Source organism: Gymnoscopelus microlampas, assembly GCF_963454915.1.
Source record: "Gymnoscopelus microlampas genome assembly, chromosome: 21".
NCBI lineage: Eukaryota > Metazoa > Chordata > Actinopteri > Myctophiformes > Myctophidae > Gymnoscopelus > Gymnoscopelus microlampas.
In genome coordinates, this window is record NC_139958.1 from 14,362,486 (window position 1) to 14,386,841 (window position 24,356).

The 24,356-nt window shown below is 40.9% G+C and overlaps 1 protein-coding gene across 5 annotated transcripts in view; it reads left to right on the top strand.

Annotated features, from left to right (window-relative positions):
• The window catches only part of xpo7 (exportin 7), a 41,400-nt gene extending 23,974 nt beyond the window's left edge, over nt 1-17,426 (top strand). Inside the window, exons 14-28 of one of the 5 annotated variants that reach the window (XM_084046148.1) lie at nt 606-741; nt 2,612-2,685; nt 2,911-2,992; nt 3,763-3,825; nt 4,743-4,851; nt 5,106-5,242; nt 5,660-5,748; nt 8,140-8,247; nt 8,800-8,882; nt 9,689-9,903; nt 10,578-10,716; nt 11,480-11,637; nt 13,689-13,786; nt 14,421-14,564; nt 14,829-17,426. In XM_084046148.1, the coding sequence (XP_083902274.1) occupies nt 606-741; nt 2,612-2,685; nt 2,911-2,992; nt 3,763-3,825; nt 4,743-4,851; nt 5,106-5,242; nt 5,660-5,748; nt 8,140-8,247; nt 8,800-8,882; nt 9,689-9,903; nt 10,578-10,716; nt 11,480-11,637; nt 13,689-13,786; nt 14,421-14,564; nt 14,829-14,922 (1,729 nt within the window). In that variant the 3' untranslated portion in view covers nt 14,923-17,426. Of the gene's footprint in view, nt 1-605; nt 742-2,611; nt 2,686-2,910; nt 2,993-3,761; nt 3,826-4,742; nt 4,852-5,105; nt 5,243-5,659; nt 5,749-8,139; nt 8,248-8,799; nt 8,883-9,688; nt 9,904-10,577; nt 10,717-11,479; nt 11,638-13,688; nt 13,788-14,420; nt 14,565-14,828 lie in introns of all 5 variants that reach the window. The other 4 variants (XM_084046150.1, XM_084046149.1, XM_084046152.1 and 1 more) reach the window with 4 other exon arrangements.
• Nucleotides 17,427-24,356: the final 6,930 nt, after the last annotated feature.

Consider the following 24,356-nt stretch of genomic DNA (forward strand, 5'->3'; position numbering starts at 1 on the left):
ACCGTATCAGTTTGGGGGTCCTTGACATGAACATGTTTGAGAACCCCTGTGCTAATCAGTGTTAATTTTGTCGACTAAAACTATGACAGAAATTCGTCGACTGCCTTTTTTCACTGACAATAACTAAATAAAAACAAGCTAAAAACTAAGATATGATGACTAAAACTATGACTAAATATACTGACAATTTCGTCAACAAATAAAAACTAGAATGTTAGGGAGGGACTCGTGGACAAGACATCTAGTAGAACTAGGACAAGTCATTTTATGCTTGGCTGTGCGTGGGTGTCACTCCGAAGATAGCTGATCTACAAGCTCACAACACGTCGCTAACGCATTGTGAGCTTGTATATCGTCTATTTTCATTATAAATCTGCCAAAATATATTTTAGTTGACTAAATCAACTGTAGATTTTGACAAAAATCTTATGATATTTAGTTGTTTTCCCATGTGTATAAGACTTGACTTAAAGTAAAAACATTTCAGATGGCAAAAATATGACTAAAAATAATTTTATTCAAAAGACTAAAGACAAACTAAATCAAAAAGTGCTGTCAAAATGAACACTGGTGCTAATGAAGAGGTTTGTGTTTCTCCGCCACAGGGTGCTCCAGCTGATGAATCTGACAGACTCGCGGTTGGCGCAGGCCGGGAACGAGAGACTAGAGCTGGCCATGCTCAGCTTCTTTGAACAGTTCAGAAAGATCTACATTGGTGACCAGGTGCAAAAATCATCCAAGGTAAGTAAATAAATAAATAAATACTGAACATAACATCTGTTTGCTGTTGCATCAGCTCGTACTAGGAGCAGGCAGAGCATACTTGTCTGAAGTATGTGGATATTTGCAGATGCTCTTAGTCTCAAAACCTGTCAAATGAGTTCGCATTTTCTCGATGAGTTCTCTCTCTCTCCAAGTGTATGTTTTTTTTTGAAGAGGACGTTTCTTGGTTAGATGCCTGAAATAAAGTCTGTAAAGTAAATATGATGGCATTCTTTCTGTGTATTAAAATGGGATATATAGCGTACATGATGTAAATTGCTCTAAATGGCAGAACTCATATAAAATGAAGTGAACATAGTAAAGCGCTTCATATTTTCATATTTCCATATATCATATTGATAATTAGTGTGTCTAGACATATGTACGCTACATTATTGATGGAGTCAAGTTAGTCCTAAACAGCATCAGTCTGCTACTAGTGCTCTGTGGATGCTGTGTTGTTTATTAGCTTTAAATCCCTTGTTCATCAAAGCACTAACCGACTCACTGACTGACTGAGTGTGTTCTCTTTGTTACCGGGCAGAATCTGCACAGTGTGAACAGCCCAGATAAGTGGTCGAACGTACACAGAGTAGCTTGCCCCCAAATATGTGTCTGGTGGTTTTGTCGGTTTTGTCTTAGCTTCCCCAACCCCTCAACAGAACTTGATTCAACCTCATGGGGGTATTAATACAGTCAATACTAGCGTAGTGGGATGTAAAACTTTGGTATGGTGTAAAAAACGCAACTTATATTTGACGGGTCCATTTGGTTCCATTTGTACACTCTCAGAGTTAAATTAACATTGATTTTACAATATAAATTGGGGTCCCAGAGATAGAAATGCCATTAAATGGGGGGTCCGTAGCCTAATTCATGTCAAACTGGGGGTCCTTGGAATTAAAATGGTTGAAAATCACTGCTAGAGCCATAAACATCTTCTCATATGTGGGTCATATCTGGCATATTTTTTCAAATGGGGGTCCGCGGGCTAATAGGTGTCAATTTGGGGGTCCTTGACATGAAAAAGTTTGAGAATCACTGCTCTAGGCACTGTGGTTTGGCTCCAGGCCTGGTAGTAGTTTCCTAGCAGCAATCTGTGCTATTGTGAGTTGTTTTCCCTTGTGTATAAAGTCATATTTTTTATAGCCACTCCGTTCTAGAATTTGATGTATGACAATGTAGCTTATTTACTACAATCGTTTTTTCACTAATATATGTAACAATACCACAGTTATTGTCATGACAGCAATATGATTATCTCTCTTGTTGTCCAAGCTATCTCTGCGTTTAGGAAGTCAGTATTGCACACATACACAGGTTTGGCCAGATCTACTACACAATGAATATGAATCTCATGTAGGCCTCGTAATGTATTCCTGTAATTATGATGGACATTGAATCAGAGCAGGGGAGTCTAACTGGCAGGCTGAAGGGGTCCAGTCCAGCCTGTGGGATGATTTGGGGATGGGGGGGAAAAAAGTGTCCCCCAACTGCCGATGTGATTGCCCGTTAGAAAACCTCTGATTTATACTTTTAAGTTGTACGTTGGTGTTGCTTACCCAAAATAGCAGATCTACTAGCTTGCAGCCTGTTGTGTCCTTGTAGATCGGCTATTATCGGTGCACGATATGATGTGCAGCTAAGTACTTAATGAGGCCATACACCTCATTGTTGTCATTGGAATGAGAACCCTTATTTGAATTGAATGTTGAGGTGTGTGTGTGTGTGTGTGTGTGTGTGTGTGTGTGTGTGTGTGTGTGTGTGTGTGTGTGCGTGTGCGTGTGTAGCATTAACACAGATGTTCTTGAGTTGACGTGTGTGTGTGTGTGTTTGTTTGTCTTTCCAGCTTTACAGGCGGCTATCAGAGGTTCTAGGCCTCAACGATGAGACCATGGTACTTAGTGTCTTTATTGGAAAAATGTAAGTAACAACAAAACATCTTTATAGTTTAGTGTAACTGTCAATCATTCCCCCTACATGTGTAATGATATAAATATACAGTATGTATAAGCTATTTTGCATTTATCACATCAAAAGAAAATGTGCACACATCCTGAGTTGTGAACATAACTCTCTAATATACTAATTGTTTTATTATAATAAGTATGGACTCATGTGTGACTGTGTGTTTTATCTTTATTGCAGCATCACCAATCTGAAGTACTGGGGCCAATGTGAACCAATCACCTCCAAAACACTTCAGCTTCTCAATGACCTCTCTTTAGGATATCCTTGACGTGTGTGTGTTTGTGTGTGTGTGTGCGTGCATGTAGCAGGTGTTGATAAACATTTTAACTACGCTAATTATGTCACAGAGGGAACTTGGACCATTAATTTGTAGACGCTGCACTGTCTACAAGCTCACACGCAGTGGTGGAAAAAGTACTTTACTTAAGTAAAAGTACCAATACTGCAATATAAAAATACTCTGTTACAAGTAAAAATCCAGAATTGAAAATTTACTTGAGTAAAAGTACAAAAGTATTGGCTTCAAAATGTACTTAAAGTACCAAAAGTAAAAGTACTAAATATTTGAAAATAGCAGATCTACAAGCTCACAACGCGTCGCGATGCGACGTGTTGTGAGCTTGTAGATCGGCTATTTTCAAATAGCCTAGGTATAAAATAGGGCTAAAGTGGTTAATGTATGTTTCATTATATCATAGTTTATATCTGAAATGTAACTAGTAACTAAAGTTTTCAAATAAATGTAGTGGAGTAAAAGTACAATATTTGCCTCCGAGATGTAGTGGAGTAGAAGTAAAAGTATTGGAAATTGGAAATACTCAAGTAAAGTACAAATACCTCAAAATTGTACTTAAGTACAGTACTTAAGTAAATGTACTTAGTTACTTTCCACCACTGCTCACACGCGATGTGTAGTGAGCTTGTAGATCGATGTACAGAGACAATTCACGTCCAGTTTTCTAAGTCTAGAGGGTTTAAATTGTTACCGTTTATGAGTGAGTATTCTCCTTAACGAGCTGTGTGATCACGTACAGCAGTGTGAGGAAGCTGGTGAAACTCAGTGCTGTTCAGTTTATGTTGAATAACCATACGGTAAGAACATGCATCACACACACAACACTTATACATGTTTAGCGTTATCTATGCTATTTGTGGGTTCATCTGAAGACATGTTGCGCTACAGCAGTGGTTCTCAAATGAGGTTACGTGTACCCCTAAGGGTACACACAGATACTACAAGGGGTCCCTATAAAGTCCACTTATGTTAAAGGATAAAACATTGACAAAGTCTGTGTGAACCTGCTGATCCTTACTGTGAGCCAAATTAAATCCAACTGTTAATTGAAGACAAGCCTATAGTTATTGTCAACATAATTACATCAAAACTGGACTTAGTGAAATGTTATGGCCACAGTTTAAAATAAATCTGCTCAGGAGGCACTAATTGCAACCCATTTACTCCCATTTCTTATTTCTAATATTATATCCTTCAAAAGTTAGGTTATGATTCATTCATAGCATCATATGCTAGCTATGGTTTTCTCTTGCCGTTTTCTAAGCAAAAATGTTATAGTAGGGTAAATGGGGTACTGAAGCAAAAAGAAAGTAGTGATTCTTCTTAACCTATTTTATTACGAGGATCCCCAGTTTGATTTGGATTAGGCCACGGACCCCCTTTTGATTTTCATCTCTGAGACCCCAATCTACACTAAAACCCTCAGTGTTCATTTAACTTTGAGAGTACAGATCCATTTGGTTCCATTTGTACACTCTCTCGAGTTACAGAACCGTAAGGGTCCATTTGGTTCCTAACAATATAGCTGGGGACCCCATGGAACCCCCTTCAAGGATTGCTGGGGGTCCCCGGAACCCACGTTGAGAACTACTGCTCTACAAAAGAATCACACATCAAATCTGCGATTGTGTTCTAATATGACGTCATGTTATGATGTCATATTCATACTGATGTCAGATCATGTTATGATGATGTCATGTTCCTGTCATGTCAGAGTGAGCACTTCTCATTCCTGGGGGTCAACAACCAATCAAATCTCAGCGACATGCGCTGTCGAACCACCTTCTACACTGCCCTGGGACGTCTGCTCATGGTGGATCTAGGTAACCACACACACACACACACACACACACACACACACACACACACACACACACACACACACAGCCATCATCAAGTACGTCTAAACAAATTTCTGCATTATAATATTGGATGTGTTAAAGTTTTCGTTTTTTGTTTGTTTGTTTAACTTTTAATATATTCTTTACCCACTGTGTGAGTGATATCTTTTGTAACAATACGTGTTAAAATAGCTCTATGTTCTGACAGTAATCATTGCTATCGTGTGTTTGCTCAGTAACAGGGGTTAATGTGTGTATGTGTCTAGGTGAGGATGAGGATCAGTTTGAACAGTTCATGCTGCCGCTCACAGCTGCGTTTGAAACCGTGGCTCAGATGCTCAGCACCAACACCTTCAATGAACAGGAAGCTAAGGTAAGATCCCTCGACACACTACTCTTCACAATGCCTTCAGTTCTCGCCCTGATGAAGACCATAACTGGTTGAAACATGTTGGCGTTCTTTATGTATTAAAGTTTTTTTTTAACTCTATATCCTCTCCTCCACTTTTTGAGTGCTCGGATCTCCTCTTCTTTTTAAGCCTGCCTTCCCGCTGATCCTAGAAGCAACTAAAGCATTTTTTTTTTATCTCCGTTGAGCACCCTGTTGGCTTCTGTGTTTTTTTTCTCTTCACATTGCCTCTTGACTGTTTAATAATCACTGTAAAGCACAGTCTCTTGTGGTTGCTTGCTTTAGTGTACTTATTGGTTTGTTGCTCATTAGGACAACATTCACACACAGCCTCTTTCTCTCTAACAGTGTGTGTTCCTATGTCTCTCTCTATCATTGCAGAGGACTCTGGTGGGTTTGGTCCGGGACCTGAGAGGCATTGCCTTTGCCTTCAACGCTAAGACCAGCTTCATGATGCTCTTTGACTGGATGTATCCTTTCACAACAGTGTTCATTTTGTCCACTAAAACTATGACGAAAAATGTCCGTCCGCTACCTTTTTTTCACTGACGAAAAACTAAATAAAGACTAAATATATTGACAATTTTGTCAACAAATACGTGACTAAAACTTGTTATGGAGGGACTACTAAAGAAGAGACCCAGTTGAACTAAGACGACTCATTTTATGCTTGTTTGCGCATGGTTGTCATGCTCCGACACACAGCTAAGTATAAATCAGGAATTACGGTGCCATCAAGGCCCGCCAAAATACATTTTAGTCTACTGAATCAACTATAGATTTAGCTGAGTAAAATCTTGGTAAAACATTTCAGATGACTAAAATGTGACTAAAACTAAATGGAATTTTATTTCAAAAGACTAAAACTGAATCAAAATTTGCTGTCAGAATTAACACTGGGACCAGGTTCATAAGAGAAGGTTTATGTAAAACATGATTCAAGATTTCTCCTTAAGATTTTCCCAAATGTTTCAGAAATATGTCTCGTTGTGAGCTTGTAAATCAGCCATCTTTTGAATTGCTGAAGCATAAAAATAACGTTAAAGAGGTTAAAACAAACAAAAATTCTGATGCCATATTGACTCATTTTGCTGGAATACTGGGGACCCCCTGGAAACCCCCCTCAAGGGACCTCCTGGAAACCCCCTCAAGGGACCCCACTTTGAGAAGCCCTGCTTTGTCAACCTGTCACTCTGCTTGACAACAGCTTCATAACACTGTCATTAACATCCGTTTTTAACAGAAAGAAGTCTTTATTTCTCTCTTTCCAACTCCAGAGTAGACGGACAGTCGTTGCATTGTCCTCTTTGAGGGGAAGAGTTCCAACAAGGCAGCGTGCTGTTTGTCCCCAATCTTGTATATCCATTTAAAACGCATTAGGACACTTCGTTCCAAAAACCTCACACTAATTTAGTTTCCACTGAAAGGCAGTGTTTCTCTACTTAAAGCTGATATATCACTGTGTGATGCAGCATTTTAAATTTAGATGAAAATACTGCTACACAAGAGTTCACCCAATACTAAACCACCAAAAGAATATTACTTGGATATATATCAACATCGACCCCTAGTTAAAATAAGTACAACAGTTATGCAATTTAGACAGATGCTAGGTTCATCGTTTACCTAGTATCCTATAGTTTCAATGTGCAGATAACATTTTTTTTTCAAAGATACATTTTTGGGGCTTTTATGCCTTTGTTGATAGGACTGACAGGAAATGGGGAGTGACACGCAGCAAAGGCCATTGGGATCAAGACTCGAACCCGCAACGCGCTGTCAGGCTACATTGTAGCCTGACCGCTACGCCAGCGGTCCGGGCCTCGGATTACTATTTTGATAGTAATTTGTTAAGACTGGGTTACTCGTGATCCTAGTTTACCGAGGCACCACACTGTCTCTCTGCATTTGATGTGTGTGCTTACCTTGCTTATTGTCGTCAAGTCGCCCTGGATAAGAGCGTCTGCTAAATGCCTACATTATAAATCGCACCCTGATTTTGTCTTGTGTTCATTGCGGTAATTATCAATAAGTAATTTTCTTTCTTCTATAGATATTGTGGCAATTTTCAAATATTTTTACATCTATGTAATAATCATAAGTTAGAAATGTAGGGCTGATTGTTGGTCGTGATTATGATTCCAGTGAACATCTAATTTAATTTAGTTGATATGAGATCTAAAAAGTGAAATGGCGCCGCTAAAGTAGAATCACTTACCCACTTAACCAAAGTTTATTGTATGTTAGTGTCACATGGCAAAAAATAGCCAATCTACAAGCTCACAACACGTTGCACCGCGAGTCCGCGACACGGTGTGAGTTTGTAGCTTGTAGCTATTTTCACTATTTTTGAAGATCTAACAACATTCCCATAATAAAGACACCAGGTTGAAAGTTGTTTATAAGCCAGTGGTCAGGAAACTGGGCATCATTGTCACTGTGTTAACCACTTGAATCCTTGTACCAGTCACCAGAAATAGCTGATCTACAAGCTCACAGCACGTCGCAAGCTTGTAGATGTGCTATTTCTGGTGATGAAATTCCGTGTAGGAGTGAACAACACAGACCAAGTACAGTTGCAACTTGGTCTGCAACTATAAACTCAGTCTGTTTCTTTAACCCATTAAGACCTGAGGCCGATTCTACAAATTCTTAAAAATCTTTTAAGATTTGCACAAATGTTCACAATTCTTTTTAAATAGCAGATCTAGTATATTTGCATTTTTTAATAGCCAAAGTATAAAATATGATTAAAGTGGTTAAAATTATTGTGACACTAAAATCTAAAATGACACGGATGCTTTCCCGGTTTAGTGGGTTAAGTTAGAGGGTTTAAATGTCCTTCACTCGGCTTCACTCAGATATCCAGCCTACATGCCCATCCTACAGAGAGCCATAGAGTTGTGGTACCACGACCCAGCATGCACCACGCCTGTCCTCAAGCTCATGGCTGAGCTCGTTCACAACAGGTAACATATCTGTCTCCATTCGAAGTACTTGACGTCAAGTTTTCTAAATGAAAAACATTTTTTACAGTTATGGGTCTCTCCAGCTCTTTTTGTAAACAGAAAATGTATTTTCAGGTTGGGGTACCAATTTTATCCAATCAGGAGAGAGAACTCCCTCAAAGATACGTTGTCAGCTTCCACATTTTATAGTGGTCCAGTTACAATTTCTGTTTCATCACTTAAATGTTCACTCCTTTATCCTGCAATCCTGTATGAGTTCTCTCTAATGATTGGATACAATTAGTATCAAATATCTCTTACACCCCCTTTAACAACTACATACTTTTATGACCGGGGTCCCCCAGGGGTCTATACTTGGTCCCTTCCTTTTTTCCCCCTCTGCAAATGTCTTGGCTGAAAATAGCCGCTTGTGAGCTTGTAGATCTGCTGATCATTTTCGGTGAATGTTTGTCTATTATGGCATGCCCAGAATAGGGATGCTAGTGTTCATATGTATCCTTTATTATACAACAAGTGAGACATCTTTGGTCTTTTTTTTTTTTTTTTTTTTAGATCCCAAAGGCTCCAGTTTGATGTCTCCTCACCCAATGGCATCCTGCTGTTCAGAGAAACCAGCAAGATGATCACCACCTACGGTATGTTTAACCTTCAACCACTGTCCTCTCTCTCGCTCTCTCTCTCGTTAATAATTTCAGTGGTAAAATATTCATAAAACCCTCAGACAGACTTACAACTTGGGCGTGTTATTTTTATTAGTCTTGCATAGCCAGACGATTGGAGGTCTCTGCATACTGACATCTAACTTCAATGTCGGGGCTAGAACACAGAGACTGGGTTGGAAACTATTTGAAGATGAAAAAATAACAACATTGCAGAAATATCACAAGGACTTGAGAGCAGTGCTTGATATTGGGACGATATCAGGAGTGGCTTCCAAAGCACTAGGTGTAGGTTTGTTTTTACTGGTTTTGTTTTGATCAGTAACTAACAAACGGATCAGATGATCACTAGGCGGGGATCAAAAATCCAAAATAGCAAAAATTGCCGCTCTACCATTTTCGCAACCATTACATGACACTGTTATGCGACAAAGTATAAAACAGGGCGGAGGGAAAAAAAACATTAAAAAAATGAAATCTGGGGAAGGACGGTTTCTTCCCAACAAAGACAAAATATCACCATAGTTTTGCCATTGTCTACCTTCATGGCAAAGCTCTGCAAAATCCCGCCTTATAAAGGGCCGTTCACACTGAGCACCATAACTATAACGATTAATATATCGTTCACCTTTTTTTATATAATAGTTGGTGTGAACTCTGCCATCCACTTGACTTAGAACGATTTTTAAAACTATATTTTTATAGTTATAGTGCTCCGTGTCAATGGCCCTTAACTCAACAATGTCGCACTTCGTTCTGTCCTTGTCTTCCTCTCTGCACAGGGAACCGTATCCTGACCTTAGGGGAGGTACCAAAGGACCAGGTGTACGGGGTGAAGCTGAAGGGAGTGAGCGTGTGCTTCGCCATGCTGAAGGCCGTGCTCAGCGGCAACTACGTCAACTTCGGCGTGTTCCGTCTGTACGGCGACGACGCTCTGGACAACGCCCTGCAGACCTTCATCAAACTGCTGCTCTCCATTCCCCACAGTGACTTACTGGTATATACACACTGTTTCTAACCCCTCCCACAGTTGACTTACTGGTATATACGCAAGGGATAATTGACATGTAGCTGTTCATTATTAAAAAATACATCCTAATACATAGAATAAAATACATTTTTGGTTACTGCATTGTCTATTTCTCGCTTCAAGAGAGAGAGCAACGTTTATTTGTAAATGACATGGAGCGTTTGTTTACATGGCTCTGGCTGTCATGTTGGATACAGCATAAAATCAAGCAGCGCAGGTTGATATGAGCAGGTGCTCTGAGTCTTTCATTAGACAGTGGTCTGTTATAGAGCTCATCGGTCATTATCCAGAAATAACACACCGCTGAATTCAGTGATTGACCAATCAGAATCAAGTATTCAACCAAGCCGTGTAATAAACACTGTTACTAACCCTTCCCCACGGTGACTTACCGGTACTGTAAACACACATCTTACTGTTAGACTGCCCATCCCCCACAACTAGTATATACACATCTTAAAAAGGAGGGGAAAAGGGGAAAAGTCACACACTCTATCTCCACATGCAGTGATTTATTTGATTGACGTTTTGGCCTATTGGCCTTCCTCAGTCAGCATCAACATTTGTTGATTCTCAGGAAGGCCTCTGCTACTCTCTGCTGGAAGTGCTGACTCATGTTTATGTGTGTGTTTGTGACTCAGGACTATCCGAAGCTCAGCCAGTCCTTCTACTCTCTGCTGGAAGTGCTGACTCAGGACCACATGAACTTCATCGCCAGCCTGGAGCCTCATGTGGTCATGTACATCCTGTCCTCCATATCAGAGGGGCTCACCGCGCTGGGTAAGACATCTGTCACAATTATTACATGATAATCGCCACATCGCAATTATTTGAGATGATTGCATTTATATTTTGTAAAACCTCATAACGTTTGTTTCCTTGTTTTAAAATGTTCTTACAATTTCAAGCATTATTTCGAAAGCATGAAATTATTTAATATGTCAGTAATTTCTTTGCGCACTGTATTTAAGTAAATTATTTGTTTATTTTATTGTTTACAAAGTATTTATACAGCCCTACACACCGCTCTACTTTTGTGTACAGGACGACGACGGGTGGTTCTCAAACATTTTAATGTCAAATAGGCACAATTATTACATAATCGCCTAATCGCAATTATTTGAGCGTGCGTTAGTATTACTACAGTTGGGAGGACCAAATGTCTCCATAAGTATAGTCAAATTTGAGAAATGGGTTGTGAGGACCATTTTGCTGGACCTCACAAGAAAAATGGTGGTTTTATGGTTGAAAACATTTTTAGAGATACATTTACAATTAGAAAAAGATCCAGGTTGGGGTTAGGTTTAGGATTAGACATTTAGAAGTTAGCTTTAGGGATTAGAGGTAGAGTTATATATTATATAATATGATTTACACTTAATTGCGAGCAGGTGTCGTGCAGCCGAGAAATAGCCGAGATAGTAGATCTGCATTTTTGTTTTTGGCTTTAGGCTTACGTTGAAAAAATGGCAATCAAAACGTCAAGTCTTAAAATGTTGATGTCCGCACAAGTATAGTAATCCAAATCTGTGCGTGTGTGTAGATACGATGGTGTGCACAGGGTGCTGTTCCAGTCTAGACCACATCGTCACCTACCTGTTCAAGCAGCTCTCCCGCTCCACCAAGAAGCGGCCCGCTCCCATGGCGTCGGACGACCGCTTCCTCCACATCATGCAGCAGCACCCCGAGATGATCCAGCAGGTAGAGATGTCTCCTACAACCTACTCCACTGTACTTGAACCACTCACAAATAGCCGATCTACAAGCTCACAGTGTGTCGCGATCGTCATAGACTGTAAAGAGAAAAACAATAGAGCGTCGCACTTCCCGCCCACTTCCAGTTGCCGGAAGTAAATACTCAATGCATTTTTCCCATTGACTTTTCCGAAAATATTTATATAAATTAATTTAAGCCTAGAATCAAGCTATCCAGGATGCTGGTGAATCATGACCATAAAACGTTTGATTCTGTGAAAAAACTTTTTTGAAAACGGCAAAACAAAGGGTATTTATTAAACATAGTATATCATATCATTAAATATAAAATTAAAAAAATCACAGAATAAAAGTTTTTATGGTCATGATTCACCAGAATCCTGGATGGCTTGATTCTAGGCTTAAATTCATTGATATAAATATTTTTGGAAAAGTCAATGGGAAAAATGCATTGAGTATTTACTTCCGACACCCGGATTCTGCGCAACTGCGATGCTCTATATGGACGAAGGGAGTCTGTTTGTTAACGCCACCCCTTGGTTCCTACAGACCCGTTTTGAAGACACTATTTAAGCTAATCCACCATCTTCACCCGAAAAACTCGGAAGGGCAGCAAAGGCCGCACTCTCACATCGCATTGGGTAGGGGGATGGCTGGTTGAAGCAGTCATACCTCTTGAGTATGCATGTAGCGATTCACTCAACTCACGATACGATTCGAATCACGCTACGATTTTTTTAACACAAAATTTGTTTCCAGACAAATGACCAAAACATGTATTTTTTTTAATTATTTCTCTTACACAAATCCAGTATTGTTCCATCAATTTTTTAACAATACTGTGTTTTCTCTTATTGTCTTTCCAATACAGTAGCAAATGACAAACACTTTTTTTTAATCAATTCTCTTACCTTTGTAAGAGAATCCTGTATTTCTTCTTTTTTGTCCTGCTATTTGCATCACAGTAATTTTTTATTAAATAGATTTAAATTCTCACCAGTTTTAATCGATTTTAATCGATACATGCCTACTCTCGAGTCCAACTAATTGAGCTGCAGTAGATGTGACTGCACAATTGATGCACACAGGATAAATCAGTCATCCCCACATCCCCACATAGTGAGAGAGAGAGAGTGAGAGAGCGCCTCTGTCATGACATGCTGTTATTTGCTGTGCTAGATTCTCATGTTCAGATCTCTAGGAAGCTTGAGTTCTTCCTCAGATCAGCCAGGTCCTCAACAAGATGCTTCAAAAACGGTTAATCCATCGTTGGCAGGAGTCTCCCAGGGTTCTATGCTGCTGTAGTTCCACTCAATCAATCAATCAACCAATTACACTTTATTATAGACACATGGTCCATAGCAACATTTAAAAACAATAACAGACAATACAAAAACAAACGGAGGGCGGACAGAGTCTGTTAAATTTCTATTTTCTATTTAAAGGCTTACACGCCAATGGTTCCATAATTTAGAATAAAACCTGACCGAACTCAGTGCAGGGTTTGTCAGTTGTTGAAATGACACTGTTGGCAGAATCAGACAGCCCACACATACATTTGCACATGAGGTTCCACAGCACAGCCGAGCAGGTGGGCACACCGATACTGACAAACATTTGGCTTGCACTGCTGCATCGATTCGTGGCACTTTAACCCATTCAATCCAGGAACGCATCTCTGTCATTTTAGATTGCTTTGGCTATTCAAAAATAGCAGATACGAGCTTGTAGATCTACTATTTTTGAAAAAATAAATCATGAAAAGGTGTGCAAATCTTTGAATATATATGTTTTTAAAGTGAACATTTGTAACTCAAATCTTTGCTTCTGGGGGTCCCTGAAACAAAATATTTTACACCCCCCCCCCCCCCCCCCCCATCTCTTGACGAATATTCACCTATTTTTGACGAATGTTGGCCTATTATGACATCATGGCCAGAATAGGGACACTATAGGGTTGAAGTGGAAAGTAGCTCCTCAAGAATTTCAGATTGAAAGGGTTGAGTTTCAAACGGCGCCTGTTGCTTTCTTTTCAGATGCTGTCCACAGTTCTGAACATCATCATCTTTGAGGACTGCCGGAACCAGTGGTCCATGTCCAGACCTTTGTTAGGCCTCATCCTACTCAACGAGAAGGTAAAACACTTTTCAAAACGGAGTTACAGAGTGCTGTACAGAACAAAGTAAAAAGCAACAAATAACAGAGCAGAATCAGCAAAGGTTTCACGCGACAAAAAGAACAGGTCTACAAGCTAACAACGTATCACGGTGCAACGTCTTATTAGATCTATTATTTTTTTGTCACGTGGCGTCCTGTTTACATTTAGGCCGCACCCACGCAGCTCGTGCAGCGCAGCACTATGTTTTACCAATGTTAGACATGTTTTGGGACATGTTTTTACATGCAATGTTATTTGTACAGCACTTTTCAACAACAAGGCAATGTGCTTTACACAAAATGACAAGCAAATGAAGCTGTAAAATGACAATACAATAAAACAAAGGAAGTAAAAATAACAAATACAATTACGGTGCATAAAAGAGGGAAAAGGAATAATAACCCAATCAAAGGCAGTGGCAAACAGAAAGGTCTAAAATAAATAAGAGTGGCAGCAGACCTGCAGTTTTCCGGGAGTTTGTTCCAGAAAGGTCAGAGTCAGAAATCACACCCCAGGCCACAAATAGATGTGCTTACCAATGTGAATGATCTTATAGGAACAACTGTGTCTTGTGATGAGCATATTTACAGTGCATCTATGCTTTTCTACTGTTGTGCGTCCTGCAGTACTTCGCTGACCTGAGGAACAGCATTGTGAACAGCCAGCCTCCGGAGAAGCAGCAAGCTATGCACTTATGCTTTGAGAATCTCATGGAGGGAATAGAACGCAACCTGCTAACCAAGAACCGGGACAGGTCAGTGACACACACACACACACACACACACACACACTGTAAATTTTCGATATATCGTGCAGCCTTAGCGTCGGGAGCACTGAAGCACTGGGAAGAGGAACGCACCACCAGCACGTCTTTACCATAGAAATACTGTACACGTCAGATTGGCGCTGCAAGATTAAGTCAGTATAATATTGATACTATAAATATCAGTTTTGTTAATTGCCAAGCCCTAACATGACGTGTCAAACTGTGTGTGTGTGTGTGTGTGCGCGTGTGCAGGTTCACCCAGAACCTGTCAGTGTTCAGGAGGGAGGTCAACGACAGCATGAAGAACTCCACATACGGCGTCAACAGCAACGACATGATGAGCTGACATTCCACACCTCCTCCGCAGTCTTACTCCCTTCCTCCTACTCCTCCTCCTCCTCCCTCCTACCTCCACCGCTCCTCCTTCTCCCCGCCCCTCCGCCGCCCCCTCCACAACCCCTGGCTTCATCGCCTCACCCCCCCTCCTCAACCCCCCTCGGGCCAGGATGCCCGGGGAGAGAGCCTCCTCCTTTCTTAAACCCCCCAGAGTACTATTATTATAGCTGCTGCATGGGCAACAGCGGCCACATGGGGGCGATATCGATTGAAATAATCAAAACGAACCATCTGGCATCACCTCTTTTATGTTGCACCAATTCATTCCCTGATTCTGCCCCCCACCCCCAGCCCCACCCCCCCCACCTTTTTGATATAAACATATATAAATATATACGGGGAGGGGGTGGGGGGGTTGACACACAACTTCTACGCACTCTGGAAAGAGGGAAACCACGGACCGGAAGACGATGCGAGGGGGGCTCCGGAATGGAATGGAACGGGGGGTTGGGGGGTGGGGTTTAAACATAGTAACCTGCTTCTGCCTGCCTTGTATAGAGAAAACAACACACAAGTGTAAATTTTTTTTCATAACATTTTGAACAATGTTTATAATAATAATGATGATGATGATGATTGAATTTAAAAGAAAAATCACCAGAAAAATGTGTGACTGAGCTTTTTACAGTGTAGTGAGTTTAGTGCAGCTGTCTTTAAATGTGGGAAGCAAGCTTTTCACAGCTAGGGGGAGCTGGAGACACCAACGAACGAACGAACGAGAGAGAGAAAGAGAGAGAGAGTGCGCCGACTGAGTTATGGAGTAGTCTTGGATAATAGAGTGCTTATTACGTATGCCTGGTTTATTCTTGGGTGCACGCACCCAATATATAACAATCTAAAAAAGCTCAAAGGTTTTGAGGTTGTAGATTGGCTATATTCAGTGCACAACGCCAGCACGCAACTAATCATAAACCAGGCCTTATACGGTCTTTACACACCGGTGGTGATGAAGAATAAACTATTATGAAACTTCTAAAGTGCGAATGTTTCGCGTCACACAATTATAGTTGATGCCTTTATTTGTAAGAAATCAACCTCTTTCCGAATAAAAAATAAATGTGTCGCTTTATCACCACGTAATGGCGATCCTGTGTGATTGTACTCATGACACAAACAGTTGAAAAAGAAATAGATATCTCGGGGCGAATTAATCGCGCCAAAAAAAAAGATACCCCCTCCGGTGTGTAAAGACCTCTAGGCTGGGGGGGGAGTTGGGGTGAGGAGGAGAGACCTACACTAACTTGAGGAGGTGAAGGATTCAGATTCAGAGCACCACCCACGTTGTACATTTTTCTCGGCCTCTGGGTTGGAGTTGATGTAAATAGCCACTTCCCTTCTTACGACTGCCGGCGGCATGGCGGCCCGGTCCGGCCAGGAGGGGGGCGCAACTCGCTGACTTTGTTTCACAGGCTCTTCGGCCCCCTTTTTTTTCCCCTCCGAAGCAATCATTACTACCACACGAGACCCCGACCGTGCCCCCTCTCTACTAGGTCTAATGTGCATACAGAAACACACACTTGCTTGTTATCCCCTTTTTTTAGCAGTCTGATTGATGTGCAAGCAATATGGTAATAGCTCCATTTTACCCTCTGGTAGGCCAGGTGGCAGTTTCCACCATTTTGTTTACACTCCTCTCTTGGATCGCTGGGGTCCCCAGTTTATGGAACCGACCGCGTTCTTTAGAACTAAGGGTCCTGCAGTGGAGTCCTCTTGTGTGCGAGTATGATAACTGTGTGTGTGTGTGTGTGTGTGTGTGTGTGTGTGTGTGTGGTGAAGGGAAACAAAATGGCTCTCTGCTGCCTGGTGACTGAGTGTGTGCAGTGTCCCATGGTGCTGTGACTGACTGCTTAGAACCTCTGATGGTGTTTTTTGGGGGCCCAAACCAGCCGGAAGTTCTAGGCGGCTCCCCCGCCTAGAAACGAAATGCCTTACGTTTATGCTCCGTCGCACGACGAAAATAGTAGACCTACAAGCTCACGATGCGTCGCATTCGCGATACATAGTGAGCTTTGTAGGTCTGCTATATTCGGCCGCCGTGCGGCGGGAAGTGTGAAACGGGGCTTTTAAGCTGGAACGCCGGTTCACGTCGTCAGAGCTCACCTGAAGGAATTTACCGATTTTAAATGAAACTTAAGAAACATATGGCGTCGAATCCTAACGGCCGGGAATACAGAACAGTATAAAGAAAGAAAAACGGGGACGGGAGTATAACTAGCAACTTTGTTGTTCCTCTTCTACGATGTTGCTGCTAACTGTTTGTGTGACGACTAGCTCATTAACCATGCCAGCACTCATGGATGTTCATTTTGAGTTTCTTAATTTTTTTTTTTGGTTTGTTTGTGTCCCTGATGTGAATGTTTTGGGTACATAGAGTGAATAGCTGTTGGACTTGTTTGGATGTCTGCTACTTATAGTGTAAGCATTGTGACTGCAAATAAACCTCGTTGGTTTGTACACTTTGTCATTGTCTCATTTCATACGATAAAAACTAAAACACTTTCTGAAGCTTGTAGATCATGGATTATAAAGTTCTTAGTCGCCACAACTGATTTCAGTCATTTGGATTCCATAGAAGCCAGCACACCTATGAAAGCATGACGCACACCGAAATAGCAGATCTCACAACACGTTGCAGCATGTGTTGTGAGCTTCTAGATCGGCTATGTTTGGTTTGATTTTGAGATAAAAGTATTTGAAGTGGTCAAACTAGCAATAGAATACAAGCTTAGATTTAGAAGCATCTTCCATGAACATGAATGGTCTCAGAAATCTGTGTTTTTTTTTCTCAACTGGTCATTACATTTTCAGTCATGAGAATGTACTTTGCTTTACTCCATGAGGTGCAAAAACAGCTGAGGATTGCATTGTATCAGCAGCATTAACACTGATGTATTCAATTTTGTTTCTCCCACTACAGGATTCTGTTAAAACCATTTGAACCACAGCATCCATATTCTGGGGAGAATATTGGCCAAAGAAAATGGCGCAATGCGACATGCTTCTTTTTGTAGACGGACAAAAAAAGCGGTCCAAGTACAGAGACGACTCGGGTCCAGTCCAAGTCTAGATATAAGTCTAGCCATCAATATATTTGGTGGCCGGAGTCGCCCAGGTGTCTATATTAAGCCCCCCTCCTTTATTCCCTGTACCAAATGTACAGGGAATAAAGGTTGATCTATTTTTGATCTAATAAACTAACACTTGAACATTGTGAGCTAGGGCTCATGGGGTTAAGTCCTACTTAAACATTGTAAAACTTTGCAAAAGAAATAGCAGATGTAGCAGTTGTGCTGCATTGCAAAATGGAAATGAAGCGCTAGAGCATATTCTCAAAAAAATAGATGCCAATAGATGTACAGTACTTGATTGGGAAGAAAATTGATGAATCACATTTGTGGCCTTTAGGCATGGAACCTGAATGGTGACAGAGGTTGCTTGCCCTTTGATTGAATGGTTGCATCTGAAAACCACATACAGTAACGTACTGCATACTATACAGTATGCTATTTTCAGCCTACTGTTTAGTAGACACTAAACATTAGGCTGAAATAGCATACTGTAGAATATCAGCATGTGGTTTCGGACGCACACCTTAGTGGTATTTACATAATAGTGAAATAAGGTATCTGCATTTAATCTTCCATCCTAAGTAGCCTAACTATAGCAGTGGGCACTACAGGGACAGCGCCTCCGGGGGAGAAGTTATGGGTAAAGTGTCTTGCTCAGGGACTCTTTGCTGAGGCCTGGGATCAAACCCAGGATCTCTGGCTACCCAGGCAGGGTCTCTAACCATTCAGCTATGACCATACAATTAAAGCATGTTAAATAAGAATATTGAAACAGGCAGAGAGCATCTCACGTAGGCTACTATTCTATTTAGTAGCTAAGGTTTCGTTCATATAGGAAGTCATTTGGCATACTAAATAGTATATTTGATTTTGGATGCAGCCAAAGTCACTGGTTCTGAGAGTGAGTTGCAAATCATTGACAGTTAGGAACCGAATGGACAATGGTAAAAAAAAAAAAAATCCGCTGATCACAATGGCAGTATTTGATTGTTCGGGTTATTTATTTCTGAAAGAACTCTGTCTAGCTAAACTTTCACAGAAAGTACAGAAAGTATTTCAACTTAACTGCACTAACTGAGGGCTAACATACAAATGAACGGTACAGTAGTTTACTAGTCGATGACACATCTGCAACATGTGGCTGGGTGATGGTGTGGTGGTTAAGCATCAGACTAGAAGGACCTTCTAGCACAGCTAGAAGGTCCTGGGTTCGGTTGCCGGGGACGCTGGGGGCGTGTCTTCTCCTCCGCGTCACCAGTGCCCATACCCTAGGTGGGGTTGGCGAAAGGGCCTACTCTGTGTGGAGTTTGCATGTTCTCCCCGTGTCTCCTAGGGTAGTTAATACCCTCACAAAAACATGTAGTAATCCTGGTCACTATAACTGCCTCCCCCTGATCAGCCGGGGCGCCTGATGGAGGGGAAGGGAACTGGTTGGAATAACGTGTTCCTTCCACGCGCTACGTCCAACCAGGGAAACTCCCCCCTGTCAGGTGACAAGAAGGTCAGTTGGCTCTCATGCATTGAAGGAGGCATGAGCTCGGCCCTGGCCTCCCTATGCTGGTGGGGGGAGTGTAGTGCCCAGGATCACTTAGCAAATTGGCACCGGGTGAAAAAAGGGTTACAAAATCGAGGGATACATTTATTTTTTTTTTTTTTTTAAGCATCAGACTCTGACTGATCGGCTATTTTCAGTCAAAGCTTTCCTCATAATAACACAAAACAGAAAATACACTAGTATTGAGCCCTGAGGCTCACCGGTTACCCATATGGGGTTAAGTTAGTTTTAATAAAATGATTTAAACGTTCTTTGTGAGTTTCCTCATTTTGTTACTAACTCAGCCGTTTGCAACACTCTTGGTTGGTTGTTGCAATAAATGCATTACATTTAAGTGGTTGGATTCAATTTACGTAATTTGTTATCCCTGAGTCACTAGAATACCTCAAAACGAAGTATGGAGCTCGGCCTATAATTGATCATTGATTTGATTGATATGCTGCATGCCATGAGTGCAAAGTGGTATTTTCTTAAACTTAATTGAGCTAATCAAAGAGGATCTGTAGTCATAATACAGCACTGTTTGAGGAACTACTGTATAGTTGATCACTTTACAGAACATAATGTAAAGCAGGCTAAAATAATGATGTCAACAAGGCAGGGATGTTAGCTAGTATTATTATTATTATTACGGGGCCAGGCTTCCAGCATGGACCCGTATTGTTATTCGCATTATTCCATTTCTTCTTCTTCTTCTTCTGCCGTTTTTGCCAGTTCTGGCTGAACCGTGCATACGCTTTTTATGAAACTCGGCCATATGATAGATGGTCATGAAAAACGATCAAAAAATAAATCTCACAATCTTTCGTCAAAAGGTGGCGCTATAGCACTCAGTTGAAAATGCCAACTTTGAACAGGTACAACTCATGCCCTGTTTTACCTACAGCCATAAAACTTCAATACACACATGCGTCTCCTCATGATGAACAACTTTCACCCTCTGACTTTTGACCTCTGACCTTTAGATCTCCCACCATTTCGAATTATATGAAAAACAGTTAAAACCTATCTCCTCCTGGGATTTTTGAGTAATCTGCACGAAACTTTTTACACATGAACTTTGGACCTATACCAAAAAACGTTTGCAAAATATCTTCCATAAGTGAAAAAATGAAGCTTTAATGAGCCAATGAATATTGCAGTTTTATGACAATTATTCATCTGCCCCTAACACATACATGCAGACTTACCATTCTTTGAAACTTTGCAAAAATGTAAAGGGCCATTCCAAATATCACTGAAACCAATCTTACTCCAATTGGTCAAACGGGGGCGCTATAGCAATTTTTTGAAAATTGAAACTTTAAACAGGCAAAAGTCATGCCTCGTTTGGCCGACAGCCATTAGACCTGCTTACACATGTGCCTTGACTAATGAGGAACACATCTATCACGTTAACCAGTAAGCACCGCCCTTATATTGTCCGCAATCTTGAGCAGTTTGAAAAACACTTAAACCGAGGATTTTTCAGCTATTTGCGTGAAACTGTATCATGTGTGTGATCTCCTTTCACAGGTTCTTGTCTGTTGGTGGCTTCTCGCTTAAATGTGTGCCCCACAACCTGAAGGTCACCAGTTCAAGCCTCACTTGGTGCAGACTTCATCTAAGTTGCATTTCACACAACATGACTATCAATGAATACATCTGCAATTGTTAAAGATAACATGAAATACTTAATTGAGTGTTTTTTACATACTTCATTGTGAAAATAGCTGATCTACAATCTCACAACTTTTCAGATAGCAATGAGAGTATGTTTTTTCAATGTATAACATACTTCATTGTGAAAATAGCCGATGTACAATCTGACAACTTTTAATGGTTTGTGAGCTTGTAGATCGGCTACTTTCACTAGTTTTGGTTCTGAGGAGATGTACAATTTCTTCATTGGTAAATGGTTTGTGAACGAGTGATCTTTGTGTTAGTGAAACAGGGGCTTGGGTCATGACAGAAGGCAAGAGTTTGTGATCCTCAACAGACAATATCAGCCTAGACAAAGCTATAGCACTATAGGTAGTGTTGCAGCTACCTAAGAGTGCCTCACGATCGCAAGGTTTCCGGTTCAAGCCTCACTTGATGCAGACTCATTTAAGTTGAATTGCAAAAAACATGACTCAATCTATTCCGTTTCCATGGCTCTCTCTCTCTCTTCAATCTATTCCGTTTCTATCTTCAATCTATTCCGTTTCCATGTCTCTCTCTCTGTCTCTTCAATCTATTCCGTTTCTATCTTCAATCTATTCCGTTTCCATCTCTCTCTCTCTCTCTCTCTCTCTCTCTCTCTCTCTCTCTCTCTCTCTCTCTCTCTCTCTCTCTCTCTCTCTCTCTCTCTCTCTCTCTCTCTCTCTCTCTCTCTCTCTCTCTCTCTCTCTCTCTCTCTGAGGGTCGGCCATAGCTGAGTGGTTAGTGAGCCCGCCTAGGGAGCCAGAGGCTCTGGTTGACCCAGGTACGGTTCCAGGCCAGGTCAGCAAATGTGTCGACGAAATGAAATTTGTCCCTGAGCTAGACTCTTAACCCCTAATTGCTCACAGGCCCTCATTGGAAATAAGACCGCAAGGACTTTCATGAACTGACCTGTTAAAGGAATTATCATTTCTCTTTCTCTCTCCTGGCCCCGTATTATCGCTGCTTGCAGCTATATTTATTATTATTATTAATCACTGATATGCAGCCACAGCCATTCATGGCTAGTTCCTTGAGTTTTTGATATGCAAATCACAATGGCAGTATTTTATTGTTCTGTGAAGGTGGGGGGTTCTTTCTGAAAGATAATTTCTGAAAGATAATTCAAAAGTGCTGGACTATTTCAACTTAACTGTACTAATTGAGGGCTAACATACAAATGAACGGTATAGTAGTTTACTAATCTAAGACACAAATATAACATGTGGCCGGGTGGTGTGGTGGTCTAAGCGTCAAACTCTCAGTGGAGAGATTCTATGTTCAAATCCCAATTCTCTTCTAGGTCTGTGCTGAAGTATTTCAATTTACATTGACTGCTTTGAGGACAGTCAGGGTATGATTATGCGTTATCAACAGATAAGATAAGTAATGAATGAAGTGTTCTTAACTATATACTTTATCGGCGAAAAAAAGTAGTCCGTGGTTGTTTGAAAAAGTAATGTCTCAAGCGGGAGACGAACCCAAACTCCCAAAAGTAAAAGACTGGAAGTCTAATGATAAACGAGGTGCGCCACTGAGGCCGAACCTGATGAGGGGTATTTGGGGTCAAATACAATGTGACACACACACACACACACACACACACACACACACACACACACACACACACACACACACACACACACACACACACACACACACACACACATGGCTGTTATTGTCACTTTGGATCATTAGATTAAACATTTGGTGGCTGTAGAGTTTTCAACTAGTTTCTCAAACAGTGTTGTATTTCATTAGTTTAGAAACATTTTAAAAACACAAATATTTTATGGGGTCCACATCCACGGCCAAATACATTAAAATGGGGGTCCTTGACATAGAACAATGCATTGATTTTTTTCAGCCAGCAGGTGTCGCGAAAACAACATGAAACTTACTGAGGTCTGGCCTGGACCTCGTGTAGACGTCGTAGGCACGGCGTATCGGCGTAGTGTAAAATGTCTGGTTGGTTTTTGGGTTTTTTGGTCGTTTCTGAGGTCTGACCAGGACGTCGTACAGACGTCGTATGAACGGCGTGTCGGCGTTGTTGTATGGACGGACGTCAGTGTTGCCATATTTTGTGAGAGAAATAAGCAAACAGGTCTAGGAAAACAAGACCACAATTATAAGCAACCTACCTGCATATGCATCGCCTATTATCTACAAGCTCACAACGCGTCGCTTGTAGATCTGCTATTTTCAAACACTCTTGCAATAAAAATGTGCAATATAATATTGAACTTTTTACTTTGACCAAAAATAAATATTAACTATGACCCAGATTCGAACTGACAATCTTCTACTAATGGAATCTCAGATTTTCTCTTGCGCCACAAGGTATTTAGAATTGTCTTGATATATGTTTAAAATTAATACCTCAGACCTTGAGAGAATGATTGAATCTGCAAATACATCCACTCATGATCAGGGTTCATTGTGAGGGTTCATTCTTTTGGAATCCTTTGAAAAAGAGATGCTGCATCTCAAGGGGCTTAGGCTGCCCTCCAGTGGAATTTAAAAAATACAATAAAATATGACACAAGTGATATTTAGTTTATTGTTTAAAAACAATCTGTTGGAAAATCCTTACTCTAAACCCAAGAGAAGCTAAAACCAGCTAAAACCAGCTAAAGCCATCATAAGCAGTTTTATGCAGTTTTTTTTTTCAGCAGGGACCGGTATATATGTATAAAGCAATAAGCCACTAGAGGTCACTGTTTTTATCGTAGCTTTTGCAATGGCTGAGAGGCGTAGTGTGGCACGACCATAGTTATAAGACCCTAACCCACATATAACTGCTCATCCCACAAAAAGAATCCTTGGGGTCCCCCCCCCCAGGAATTTTTTAACAGAGTAGATGTAATTTCCAGTATTCTGGTGGATTTTGAGAGTTTGACACCCTGGAACCCCCCCAAGGACTCCTGGGAGTCCCGGACCCCATTCTGCTTAACGCTTTTTGAAAGGTCTGAAAAACAATAGGCCTACATTTTAAGCGCCATGTACTGTTATGTACTGTCATGTACTGTTCTCATGTCTTACTAAATAAAGTACATCAATCAATCAATCAAACACATACAAAAAACACAAAAAAACACT